General features: G+C 34.7%; 1 protein-coding gene across 1 annotated transcript; it reads right to left on the bottom strand.

Moving 5' to 3' along the window:
• Nucleotides 1-256: 256 nt before the first annotated feature.
• On the bottom strand, nucleotides 257-6,444 carry LOC18016828 (cyclic nucleotide-gated ion channel 4). Its single transcript, XM_006401529.2, has 8 exons — nucleotides 5,827-6,444; nucleotides 3,266-3,481; nucleotides 2,189-2,502; nucleotides 1,898-2,006; nucleotides 1,574-1,810; nucleotides 1,355-1,441; nucleotides 815-1,179; nucleotides 257-609 (listed from the first exon to the last, which is right to left on the bottom strand). Exons 1-8 carry the CDS (start codon nucleotides 6,442-6,444, stop codon nucleotides 459-461), a joined length of 2,097 nt encoding a protein of 698 aa, XP_006401592.1. The 3' UTR covers nucleotides 257-458.
• Nucleotides 6,445-13,387: the final 6,943 nt, after the last annotated feature.

The raw sequence follows: 13,387 nt of genomic DNA, 5'->3' as shown, positions 1-13,387 counted from the left end.
AGATTAAGTCGAAGCTTAAGAGGGAGAATGTTGAATAAGCATCGACATCAAACCAAGGCTCAAGTTGCTTAACAAGTCGGTTAAATTAATTAGATAGGGTTTTGGAATATTTTCTTATTAGATTATGAGTTATCTAGTTCTAATAGAAATAGAAAAAGTGTATTTGCTAAGTTGTACAAGACACTATATATAAGTTATTGATGAAATTGTATCAATGAAAGATACATACTTTGATGTTTAGTTCTAAGAGATTTTCTAAACATAATAAAAGAATTGTGTTCTTGCTTTAAATACTTGATGTGTTATCATGATTGTTCCTAAAAAATTGACTTTCGACCTAACATACACTAAACATCATAATAGACAGTAAAAATAGTGCCAATTAGCAAAATATATTATAATACGAATTTTGAAGGGAATATAACAACAGATAGATGATAAACCTATTATCAATTATTTTAATCATCGAAATCGTCAGGATTTGGTTTAGGAGAGGTTAAGATGGCTGTATAGAGCCTCAATTTATCTTCTCCTAATGACGCACATCTCGATAATGGTCTCCTCGGCCTTATGAACGACAGTGACGTCAACGTTAACCTATGCTTGTACCTATCACATTAACAAGAATCATTTATTCGTTTTATGTAAATCTATTCACATGTAACTCCGATTTAACCCGAAAAAAAAATGTTGTATTATATATGTTCCCAAAGCTCATTTTTCAAGAGGGAGATTTTTATCTTAAAAAATAAGAAATTGGCGAATCATTTCAACTTTCAAGAGGGAGATTTATATAGCAAGATATGAAACGTACCGTCTCCAAGCGAGCTGAACCGCAACCGCAGCCCAAGTCCGCCAGCCAGGAGAATAATAGCGGGCACTGCGTTTGACTTTCTCGTTGACAAAAGTGTAACGGAAATGTTGAGTCACGTACTTAACGTCCTCGGCGTCTAGTCCAAACGCTTCGGTGGTCTCGAGCGTTACAAGAGTTGACGAAGACGGCGGTAGCCTCTCCACGAAGGGTCGTCGGAGACACCACGAGAGAAGCTCGTCGCCGCTAAAATTACCGGGACCTAACATGCAACAGCTTTTCACGCCATCTCTTAATAACTGGCTACTCTGAAGATGACCTCTCACTACGAACAACATTCTTTGCACTGCATCTCCTTCTTTCTGAATCTGCATATGCATTTTCATACATTTTTTACTGTGTTCATTGTTGAGAGATTATCCCACGTTACCAAACAACTAAATTGTTTAATTGTTTAGAAACCAGTGAAAATTTCTATGCAGATAAGGGGGAAAACAAACACAATTGCTTTATAAAATGTCAAAACTGGTTAAAGGTACTTACGGTTTCTCCTTTGGTGAAAATGAGAGACTTCACACGGTCGCAAATATTCTCAAGCACCAAGTCATCCATATGTTGAAACAGTGGAACCTGATAAAATTCAACCACTCTTTCACATCAACGATCATTAATTATTACAAATTTCATCTTTATATATATATATATATATATATATTTTTTTTTTCTCTTCAATCAATGATTAGTTGTAATGATCAAGCTGACCTGCCGGACTAAGTCTAAACAAAGATGGTACTTGATGTCTCTCCTAAGACCTTCTGGAAGGTTTTGAACCATCTCACACTCGTCTACACCGCGCATAGCCGCCCATCTCTGCCGCTCGTAGTTACGCACTCGTTGCCTAAACCCTAATGGTAAATGTCTCTTCTTCATCCACCACTCTATGTTCCTCATTTTCAGGTGCATTCCTTGCTTCTTTGAAGTTGTTGCGTGCAGAAACACCTTCATTTGTAGATTAGAGACAAATTTGGATTCCTTAGGTTATCATATTATTAACTAAATTATAAGAAAATAAGCTAATATAATTACCTTGATGTTACCGATCAACATGGTAACGAGAAGAAGACCACTTGTTAGAACTATTATATTGAAGACAACCTCAGACCACTCTGTTGTGCTCTCCAAATTCCCAAATGTGCTGATCAATTATATAGAATAAACCTTGTTAAACATTCAAATTATTGGTAATTCTATATATAATTAAGAATGTGTAATTGTAGCGTTTCATATATTCGATCCAATATGGTTAGATTTTCTGCTAAAATTCATCACAAATCAAATTGAATTTTTTATAATTAAACCGGTTATGATGTGAAATACCTGAGAGTCATGAGACCCCAAAAGATAGGGAAAAGGATTTTCTCCAACCGGCTTTCATTGCTCACAAGTTGAATGGTCCATTGATAAGCACCATATGTGTAGTTTGTGTTGATATCTAAGCAAATGGATCGGGCTTGATGGTTTTGTGCCCAAGCCAATCTAGCCCTGTCAAGGACCATCTCGGTCGTGCCATAGTACACTGGTTCCTTACATGATAACATCCTTAGGTCGCATCCCATCGTGTTTTCACATTGTTCTTTAAGACATTTCGCTGATCTTTGGACCCCCAACAAGTACCAACATGCTCCTGCTGCCTGTTGTTCATAAACATTTTTGTTAGAGATTATGGTTGTAAATACTTATAGCAAATTTAATCGATTGTTACATATTTCGATTGATAGTTGATTATGAAATATTTGGAAGATCTAAGAAATTCTCGTAGCCTATTAAAGTAGAGACCATTGAAGGACAAATAAAAGTGAACACGTGATATATGTATTTGGAAAAAAGAAACTAATGATTGCATAATTTATCATTCTAACCTAGGCTTTCTTAGTTAATCATACGTAAAAACCAATGCAAATGTATATAATTTCGTTAAATTATTTGATAGCGACTTGTGTGATTAATTGATAGAATCATACCTTCCTCCTAACAAATCTTTTCTTGTTTTTGGCATTTTCTGATATATTTTACTATCAAAAGAAAACTCCCACAGCAATGGAAAATGTCCATGTGAAAATATTTTAGGTACAAGAATTTTATAAAATATAATTATTTGGCACATAAAATCATTACTTTTTCGATAGATAAGTGATTTTTATTAAAAAAAATATACACTCTAAAATATGATATATGGTAACTGAGTACATATTCAATTCAATAGGCAATAGCATATAACTAGACTTTTAAACAATTGCTCAAATTTGTTAGAGTTTCACAGCTATATCACTATTCACAACTAGGCTTATTTAGTTGAAATTTGTATCTAAATATCATTGAAATGTTAATTCGCGATAAAGAAAAAAAGAATTACATATACTAAGCAATAAAAATCATTTTATCAAAAAAACTTACATGAGCCGCGACGAAATATGCCATCATGTTGAGTGCAATACCCCACCATGCAGTGCCAAAGATGTAGCCAGAGAGAGTAGCATTTTCGCGGAGATGGCGAATAGAATGATATATTTTCGGTAGATATTGGAAGAGGAATGATATAAGCAAAACGGACACTACTAAAGTCACGGAGCCTCTCTTCAGAAGAGAAGGTATCACCACCCACAACACCACCTACTCTTATTTTATATAATTTGCAATGAAATAACTTAATAAAAACAAAAATGTATCATACGAAAAAATAATAATTCAAAACGCATATGTATTATTTCATTTGGTCCACACCCGAACATGATTAGGTCAGACTAAGTGAGAATTAATTCAGACCATATAATTATTTGGATATAAGATTTTTTCATATATTAGTCAATTTTAGTTCAGTACTAGATTAATTACCATGATTGTTCCTTTAAACTAATGTTAGTAATTTTCCTTATTGTTATTAACTCACAAGAAATCTCCCTTAGTTAATGCAAAATTAAGAACTCTTTTATTTGGATGTAAGATTTTTTTCCTAGATTTAGTTCAGTACTAGATTTTCGACCCAAAAAAAAGGGTTCAGTACTAGATTTGATTACAGTGTGCCTATAAACTAATTTTAGATCATGTCCCTATTATTAACTCACAATAAATCTTCCTTAGTTAATGTAAATTTTAAAACTGTATTGTTCAATGTAAGATATTATGTATAGTAAACTTTGCAGCGATTAAACGTGGGCATATAAAATTTAACATCTGCCTTGTGCCCTCAACTAATATAACGAAACAATCTCAGTACAACTAACTACTTGACTTATAACTAATAAGTGCATATTATACTTGTATATACAGTAAAACCTCTGTAAATTAATAATGTCGGGACCATGATATTTTATTAATTTATTGTGATATTAATTTATTTATAAATTAATAATTATTAATTTATAGAGAAAATTTGCTTTCAGCTTATAATTTTTTAAAAATTTCTTTAGAATAATGTTATATTTTAAAATTTTAACAAATTTTTTAATGTAAATTATGTTTAACAATCATAACTATCGCAATAAAATAGTTTTTAATACTACAGTAAAACCTCTATAAATTAATAATGTTGGGACCATAATAATTTATTAATTTATCGTGATATTAATTTATATCTTTAAATTAATAATTATTAATTTATAGAGAAAATTTGCTTTTCGCATATAATTTTTTTAAAAATTTCTTTATAATAATGTTATATTTAAAAATTTTAACAAATCTCATTATATAAATTATGATTAAGAATCATAACTACCACAATAAAATATTTTTTAACACCATATTGGATTGTCTGTGTAAAAATATACATGTTCATAAGTTTAAAATTTATATAAAAAAAAAACCATGGCTGCTATCAGTATTATTGATGATAAAAATGAAGATAACATTACAATACATTTAAAAACATTTAAAGGTAAGAAAATCAATTATTACATCAAAAAATCATCACAAATGTTGAATGTATATAGTAAAATAGCAATAAAAGCTACTGATATAATAATTAGAGAGATGAAATCCAATGAGATTTCAACTTTAAGTAAAGACAAAAACATTAGTCATATTTTAGAATATTGTATTTACATATATTTGCATAACTTTATATCATTATTAATTTATGTTTTTGTTGGGACCATAAATTTACATAAGGATTTCAAAAAAAATTATTATCTTATTATCTTATTGAATTTGATGAATTTTTACATTGGCCCGACTTGGGACCAGCAAAATTTATTAATTTATAGTGATTATTAATTTATCGAGTATTAATTTATAGAGGTTTTACTGTATATTGGATTATACATCTAAAAATATACATGTTCATAAGTTTAAAATTTATAAAAAGACTATGGCTACTATCCATATTATTGATGATAAAATTGAAGATAACACTACAATACATTTAAAAACATTTACACATAAGAAAATCAATTATCACATTAAAAGTTATCATAAATTTTGAATGTATATCATAAAACATCAATAAAAGCTACTTATATAATAATTAAAGAAATAAGATCCAATGAGATTTCAACCTTAAGTAAAAGCAAACACATTAATCATATTTTAGAATACTATATTTACATATATTTGTATAAATGTATATAATTATTAATTTATATTTTTGTTGGGACCATATATTTACATAGGGATTTCAAAAAGAAAAATTATCTTATTATCTTATCGAATTTGATCGATTTTTACAGTGGCCCGACTTGAGACCACTAAAATTTATTAATTTATAGTGATTATTAATTTATCGAGTATTAATTTATAGAGGTTTTACTGTATTAAGTAGTTGAAATAATGGGCGTTTACGTCATACGGATTGTTCTGTAATTTAGGAATATGAAAATTAAAACTCACAAGTCACAATAATTCTTTTATCAAAGAAAAAGTTACTTAATTATTTCATCTAACAAAAAAATTAGTGTTTGCCAAAAAAAAAAGTAATTAGTGTTTCTCATAATTAAAGAAAATAATAATATTGGTTGACTAACCTGAGGTAATGGTAAGATGACGAAGAGATCGAAGAAGAACCCTTTCTTCTTAACGTAAGGTGGAGCGACTCTCGTACGTACACGTGTCCCATCTCCTTCGTTAATATCGCCGTCGCTATCTCTGCCGGGATAAGGCCACCGGCGAGCAATCTTGAACTGAAGCCAAATGTTCCATAAGTGCAAAAGATCGGTCATGGAGCGTAAGGCAGTGACGGTGAGAGCGAGCCAACCGTCGACGAGGAGACACATACACGCGGCGTTCACCGATAGGACGTAGAGAAAAAGTGGGTCCACGAAGAGCCCCGTCGCGCACACAAGGAGAAAGACTCTGTTCCATTCTTGAACTAATTTGGATCTCGGGTCAAGTATTCGACCCAGCATCATCCATTTATTATAACCCGATGACCCGTTTCTTCTTCCCTTGCACGTGACCCCCACACGTGGCTCTTCTTCTTCTTCTTCTTCTTCCTTCTCATCTTCCTCAATTTCTTCCATCTCTTCTTCTTCCTCATCTTCCTCCTCCGTGTAATCTTCGTCTGAGTAATATCCTACGCTGCTTGAGGCGCGTGAGTCACGTGAGGCGCGAGGTACGCGTGTGAATTCTTGCTCTGTGGCCATGGAAAGTACTAATGCATGCAAGAAAGAGAGAGAGAAAGATATAATCAATGAATAGATATGGAAGAGGATTTTGGAGAGAAACGTGGTCTTAGAAAAAACTTATTCTTAACTAGCTAAGAGATGCTATATTGCTATGTAATTTACAATTATACCCTTCTGATTTGTTGTTTCTTGCATATATGTAATCATATGTTATTTATGGTTATAAACCTTTATTATTATAAGAGAAAATTATTAGTTTAGTATGCAGCAGAAAACTTATCTACTTTTTGTGCGTACTAAAATGGAAAATGAGGAATCAAAAGAGGTTATGAATTATTTATCAAAAAATAAAGAGGTTATGAATGGAAAAGATAGACAGACAATCTTATTAGCACAAAAGTCGATCATGCATAGAGTTTACAATCTTAGTAGCATAAAAGACAAAGACAATTTTGCTATCATTTGTTTTTTTTTTGTATTGATTAATACCAAACAGAAACCAGATTACAATTAACTAAAGCCAAAGTACATCAAAGCTACTCCACCTACCAACCATAAGCCCTAAATATCGACCATCCACACTTCCACAGATACAGACTTTACAAACTTTTTAAACGCCTAAGATGGAAAATAATCTCTAAATTGAGGCGGAGGGGTGAATCTGTCATTCTGACAACGTAAGAACACAATGAGTTTAGACCGTTTGGTCTCATTCGTGTAATACGTTCGAAGAAGATAAAGAGCGTCTTTTAAAAATAAAAAAACAAGGTTTTGTTACTTTCTTTCGTCATCGAAGTTTTATTTTTGAACTCTTTCTTTCTTTTTCTTTTCTTTCAAAGCTTTTTGTACTATATTATAATTTATAAGCAAACAAACATATAGATAGTGACTATATATATATATATATCCTTGTCGATTCAATGAGTATATATAATATCATTATTGATCCCATTAACATTGTAAATAATGGATTCCGTTAAATTGGTAAGAAATGGAATACAGTTGAAATTAAATAATTAACATAAACTTGAAATTGACTTTAACACACAAAAATCTGAAAATTGTACCATAAGTTGATAAGAAATGTCAGAATTATTAATCGAATAATAAAGCACTATATACTAATACACATATATAAATGAAACGTTAATATGAATAAAATAGCTGTTTAAACTCCGGAGTTACTTCAGAATGTATAGAAAATAATTGATATATTGATAATAGAAAAAAGTGGAAGATAGAAGATATGTGTTTGGCTAGAGTCACATGAAATGTTCATTTTTTGTTTTGTTGTTAGGTATTTTTTGTATTTGAGCTTCCTCGTTCACTAGATTCCAACGTATTCATTTGTCATTTCTTAGAAATGTACATATCTTGCATATGGCAATTATAACTATCACTCTCTAATGTATCCCCACCTCAAATTCTCTTCTCACTCTTATCTCTTTTTCATTATATTAAATTATTTTTAGACCGTTGCTCTATATATTCGCTGTTCACAAATTCTATTATTATTTTTAAATGAACGTTTGACATGTATTCCCTTTGCCATATAAATGTTCCCTGAATTATTGTAAATGTCCCTCTATTATTATTTTTTTGTTTCGTGGCACAGTTTGAAGATGAAAACAACCGGATAAAAACCAATTTATTTTGAAATATATAAACCGTTTATACTTGTAGAACTACGAAATACGCTGCGTTTATCGGCCAAAGCAGTAAGCCCATTTTGAAGGCTGGACGAAGCATGTATCATACAGTCTGTATGGTTCAATATCCGTGTTTAACCAATTTTCAGATGGGGGATGTTTATGAGCGGGAAAAAACCACAACTAAAATAGCAAGCCGAACCAAACCAAATTTAATTTTTATTTGTTAACCATTCGGTGTCTTGATTCTAAAATCCAAACACTATAACTAAATCGAAATCGATTTTTGTGCAATCAAGTCAAACCGAAATGCATTGAAATTCATGTTACTTTGTTTGTCATGTGTATTAAAAATAATGTAATCATATCACACAACTATATAACATTAAATTTGTCATTTAAACCGAACAATAAATCCTACTCAAACTGAATAACTAAAGTTAACCGAATTGTAAACCGGATTGTCTACCCTAAACGTTTCTATTAACTTTTATAGTTTTGAGGAACATTGATATAAATAAGAATTATGAAATGATATACTGAAATCAGAATTTCGCACTTGCTTTTACTCAAGATTGTAATTGCTTATCGACGGGTATGGAAGGAACTAGGAACAAATTGCAATCCGTTGATAAGCATGTATTTTCACTATTTAGGACCTATTGAGCCATAAACCAAAATATTTACACAAAATTATTAGGTCAAAGATCTAATAGAGAAAGCCAGCAAAAAAAAAAAGCTGTTAACAGATCAGATATCAAGCTCCCATTGGTTAATTCGTTTCCAAGTTTCCTTCACACTGCTGCAAGTTCTAGCAACACTCATATAATTAAACCTTTATTTTCCAACACAAGTAGAGGCTAGGCTTTGGCAGTTCGATGCACGCACACCCATAGCCACAAGCAGCTATTTGTATTTAAGAATATTAAAATGACCAAAGAAAGACTGAGATCTGGTTCAATATTTCAGGAAGATTACTCTGGAATTATGACGATAAATCCTCAAAGGTTTGGACAGATATATGTGGGAAAGGTACCTAAAAATTAGTTACTGTAACATGATGTTTCACCATTCTTTCTTGAATGTTAGGTAACTTATGACATATTCTCAAACATTTTCTGGTTGCTAATCCCCAGGACATATTAATATTCTCCAAGGCTTCTAAGAAGGGTCGGAGCGAAGGTAGAGGCATTAGAGTAGCACAGTTGGACTATATTATTGCGCTCATGTCTAGTGTGATTTAGTTAACATATATTTTGACCTTCCATTTTTTTTTGATGAATGTTAAATTTATTCGAACCAGAAAAAAAAGTGTTTCTACATCGGAGATGCGAGCAAATAATCTTCTACTCTACTTTACAACTCAAAAAACAGCTACTGAAATTTGTTAAATGCGTGGTTTGGCCGCAAACCACATTTGCAACCCATTTTCGTATCTGTTATCGCCCAAAAGCCTGATTGAGCTTAGGCGATTTCGGAGACCCTTGTCAATGACCTCGACTACTCGTCTCCATTCCTGCGGAATCTTCCCATTCCTCCTATCGTTCCTTTCTCTCCATAGTGTGTGAATTGCTTGTTGAAAGAGGTATCGAACTATGAACCCCTTTACTCTGCATTGCTGCGTTCCCGAAATCAGAGTAATAAGCGATTGCCAGTCCACCGAAAAATCGTGGCACAGCAGTCCTCTTGCAAGACTTCTCCAGACCTTCTGCGAGTAAGGACAGGAAAAAAACAGATGTGGGACTGTTTCGACCGGTGCTCTGCAGAATACACACTCCGAAGAGATGTTCTGGTTCCAAACGCTCATCCTGTCGCCAGTTGAAAGACGGTTCTTTAGAGCTAGCCACGTTATAAGCCCCATCTTTGGGCTATGATATTTAAGCCAGACACCAGAGTACCAAGATACGTGAGGAAAACTTTGCAGCTGTTCCCGAGTATCTTTGGCACTGAATCTCACTTTAAAAACATCTGCTTTGGATCTCCACATGTAGATGTCTGGTTCAGAAACATCATATCGCTTTTTTGCTTTGTCCAGCTCATCCTCAATATCATTTAGCCGCTGTGTACGATGTCTGCGACGCCGATGCTTCAGAATTGCATCCGCCAAAGTAAACGTATGAGGAATTCTCAAATCCACACAGCCTCTAGCTCCCAATTCCGAAATAAGCTTCCCAAAAGAAGACCAATTGTCGTACCAGAACAGTGCTGATTTTCCCATTTCCCACTTCAACTTTAAGAAATTCCTCTGCTAATTGTCTACTCTTCAGGATCTGCTTCCACATCCAAGAACCTGGAGACTGATTAGTGGGCTCTGACGTTAGCCACAAAGAACCACCTCGCATAAGATTAGATTTAAGCCACCGAACCCACAATGAGGAAGGAACAGTGAAAATTCGCCAAATTAGCTTTAACACGAAACCATCATTTGCCACACTTAGGTTCTTTAACCCAAGCCCGCCTTCTCTTTTGGACTTACAAACCTCAGTCCAAGCAACTTTGGCTTTTCTCTGCTTAAGTTCTGGTCCCACTACAAGAAAGATCGGGTTTTACGTCGGCATATATCGACGTAAAATCGACGTAAAAGAGCATTTACGTCGAATTAACGACGAAAAAAAAATCGTCGTAAAACGATCGTCGTAAAACCGAAATCGTCGTAAAATTACCAACTCCGGAAAATCGTCGTAAAATCGTCGGAAACTATTCGTCGTAAATGCGACGTAAAATTTCCAACGGAAGTACAATGAAAGAACTCCATCATAAGAACGACGTAAAATTGATGTAAAATTACATCGATTTAACAACGATTAGGAGACGAACAATTTCAATTAAGGGAAACTAATTTTTTAATTGTCGATGTTAAATCGTCGTAAATTTTCGACGTAAATCCGACGTAAACTTATTCGACGTAAATTCGTCGTTAAATATTCGACGTTAGATCGACGTAAATTTACGACGAATTTACGTCGATTTATAAATTAAATATTTAATTCGATTTTAATTTAATTAATGAATTTTGAAAATAATAAAAAATTAAAAATAGATAAAAAAACAATTTAATTGAAATTTAAATTCAAAATTAATTTATAAATAAAAACAAATTTTAATACAAATTGTTTTTTACAAAAAAAACCTAATCTACAATGTGATTTCATAATCGTCGAGGTTCAGATCGACGTCATGAGGAGGCTCTCCGTCTTGGCCGCCCGTCGCTGCTGGGCCGTCGTTTCCCGTCTGCACTACCGGAGCCGAAGACTGACCGCCCTGCGTCTGCTGGTCCGATGGTCCAGTACCGGAAGTACCACCGGTCTCAAAAACCCTTCGTGCTCGCTGTTGCCTCGCTCGGATTGCGGTGGCCAACTGCGGAACCGCTTCCGCAACGATGTCGAAGAGATCATGTATCTCGGTGAGCTCCTGCTTCTGGGCCACTTGCTCATGCCTGAGAGTGGTGATCTCAGCATTGGCCGTAGCAAGCTCCTGGCGAAGCTGACTCGGATCCTCCTGCGTGCGGAATCCGGAAGCCGAGGCGGCAGGACAGTCTCTAATAGAGCCCATCCCTAAGGTTCGGCCCTTCTTCTTCGGAGCAACCTACAAATGGAAAATAAAAACGTTAATTATTTATTAAATAATAAATATAATAAATTTTAAAAAAATTGAAATAAATCATACCTCTTCGAAAATCTGGTCTTGCTCAGCGACGGTCAACGGTACTTGGATAGTACCGTCAAGTGTGGGCTGGGTCTCCCGCTCGGCGATCCGCTGCATAGCGGCATTGTAGATCTCCTCGGACCGAGCGTCGACAAAGCTTCCGTCCCTCTTCCGGTGAGTGGTCTCGAAGAGCTTCGTCATTGGAGGTAGTTCTCCTCCGTTCTCCTCGGCCTACGAATTAGTAAACATTAGTCAAAAATATTTAATAAATTATAGCAATAAATAAAATTAAAATAAAATAATAATTACTTACCATCATGAGACGTCTTCCCGCAAAAGATATTTGGCCAGAAGTGTGCGGGGTCACTAACTTCTCACCAGTCACCGGATCGACCCGGTTTCGGACGGCCGAACACTTAGCAGCGGTGGTTTGGGCATGCGGGTCCAGCCAGTACGCCTTCAACCCGTTCCAACAGGTAGTGGACATGGAGCTCGGCTTTGCGTCGTCGCCGTCGGTCTCCCATTTCTGCTTCCAATCGGAAACGGTGTTGACTAGGCATTTCTGCGCCTTCAGCCGGAAAGCTTCGCGGACCGTCTCGTTGATCCCGATGTCCCAGTTCCACCGTTGCTGCAAAAGAAAACAAAAAATTAGATAAATAATATAAAAGTAAGATTAATTGAATTTTACTACAATATAAAATGATATAAATAATATTTAAAAAATATTACCGCAAAGCACTTGTACCAGGTGTCGAACGTCTCTTGCGACACCTTACTCCAATTGTAGTGCGGCTCCACGAAATGACTCTTAATTGTGTCGGAAATGCTCCGACCGACACAATTATCCAAACTAAACCTATGAAACAAAAAAAAAACTTATTACATTAATATTTAAGTAAATTAAAGCATTAATTTAAAAAAATATAAAAAACTAAAAAGTTTACTTACCAATAAGAGCCTGGTTCTGCTTTTCCGGGAACCAGACATCGTAAAGCCCCCGTCCCGGTAGGGCTAGTAAATCCTCAACCGTAAACTGGGCATACGGATGAGGAGGGGCGGGTACCGGTTCGGCAGCCGGCGGTGGAGGTGGTGGTGGAGGCGATGGTGGAGGCGGTGGTGGAGACGGCTCCGCGGTATTCGGAACCTGGGAGGCTCCGGAAGATGAAGGGACATCGGTCCCGGTGTTTCCCGAGGCAGACGCCCGGGAAGAGTGTCCGTCCGCCATGAAATTGATGTAATGCGTCTTCCGTCGAGTCATCGTCTGCAAAACCGATAAAATTTTATTTTTCAAGTTAATTACAATTAATTTTTAATTACGATCCTAAATCTAAGAAATTCCGATCCTAAATCTAACAAATTCCGAGCCTAAACTAATTCCCGACCTAAACCGTTTGAATTTCTAAACTATTTAATAATAAAATAATTTAAAGTAATTAAAAAAAAATAATTACCTTTTTTTTGCGTCAAAAAGAGGAGAAATGCAAGAGAGGAGGAAGCAGAGAGAGACGAAGGGGAGATAAGGGACGAAATGAGGAAGGGGTGAGGTCCTATATATAGAATTTATATTCGTCGTAAATTCGACGTAACGATTACGACGAATTTACGACGGATTCGTCGTAAATTCGTCGTAAAGGTCCCACCGTATAACAAAGCGAATAAGACAAACA

The sequence above is a fragment of the Eutrema salsugineum genome, unplaced genomic scaffold (genome assembly GCF_000478725.1).
Source record: "Eutrema salsugineum unplaced genomic scaffold, Eutsalg1_0 scaffold_2, whole genome shotgun sequence".
In the NCBI taxonomy this organism is placed as follows: domain Eukaryota; kingdom Viridiplantae; phylum Streptophyta; class Magnoliopsida; order Brassicales; family Brassicaceae; genus Eutrema; species Eutrema salsugineum.
This window is presented reverse-complemented; position numbering and strand designations above follow the sequence as displayed.

Coding starts and splice junctions, on each gene's coding strand:
- LOC18016828 (XM_006401529.2), bottom strand. CDS start 6,444: ATGGCCACAGAGCAAGAATTCACACGCGTACCTCGCGCCTCACGTGAC. Junction 3,482..5,826: donor TCATCTTACCATTACCTCAG/GTTAGTCAACCA, acceptor AAATAAGAGTAG/GTGGTGTTGTGGGTGGTGAT. Junction 610..814: donor GTTCAGCTCGCTTGGAGACG/GTACGTTTCATA, acceptor TTAATGTGATAG/GTACAAGCATAGGTTAACGT.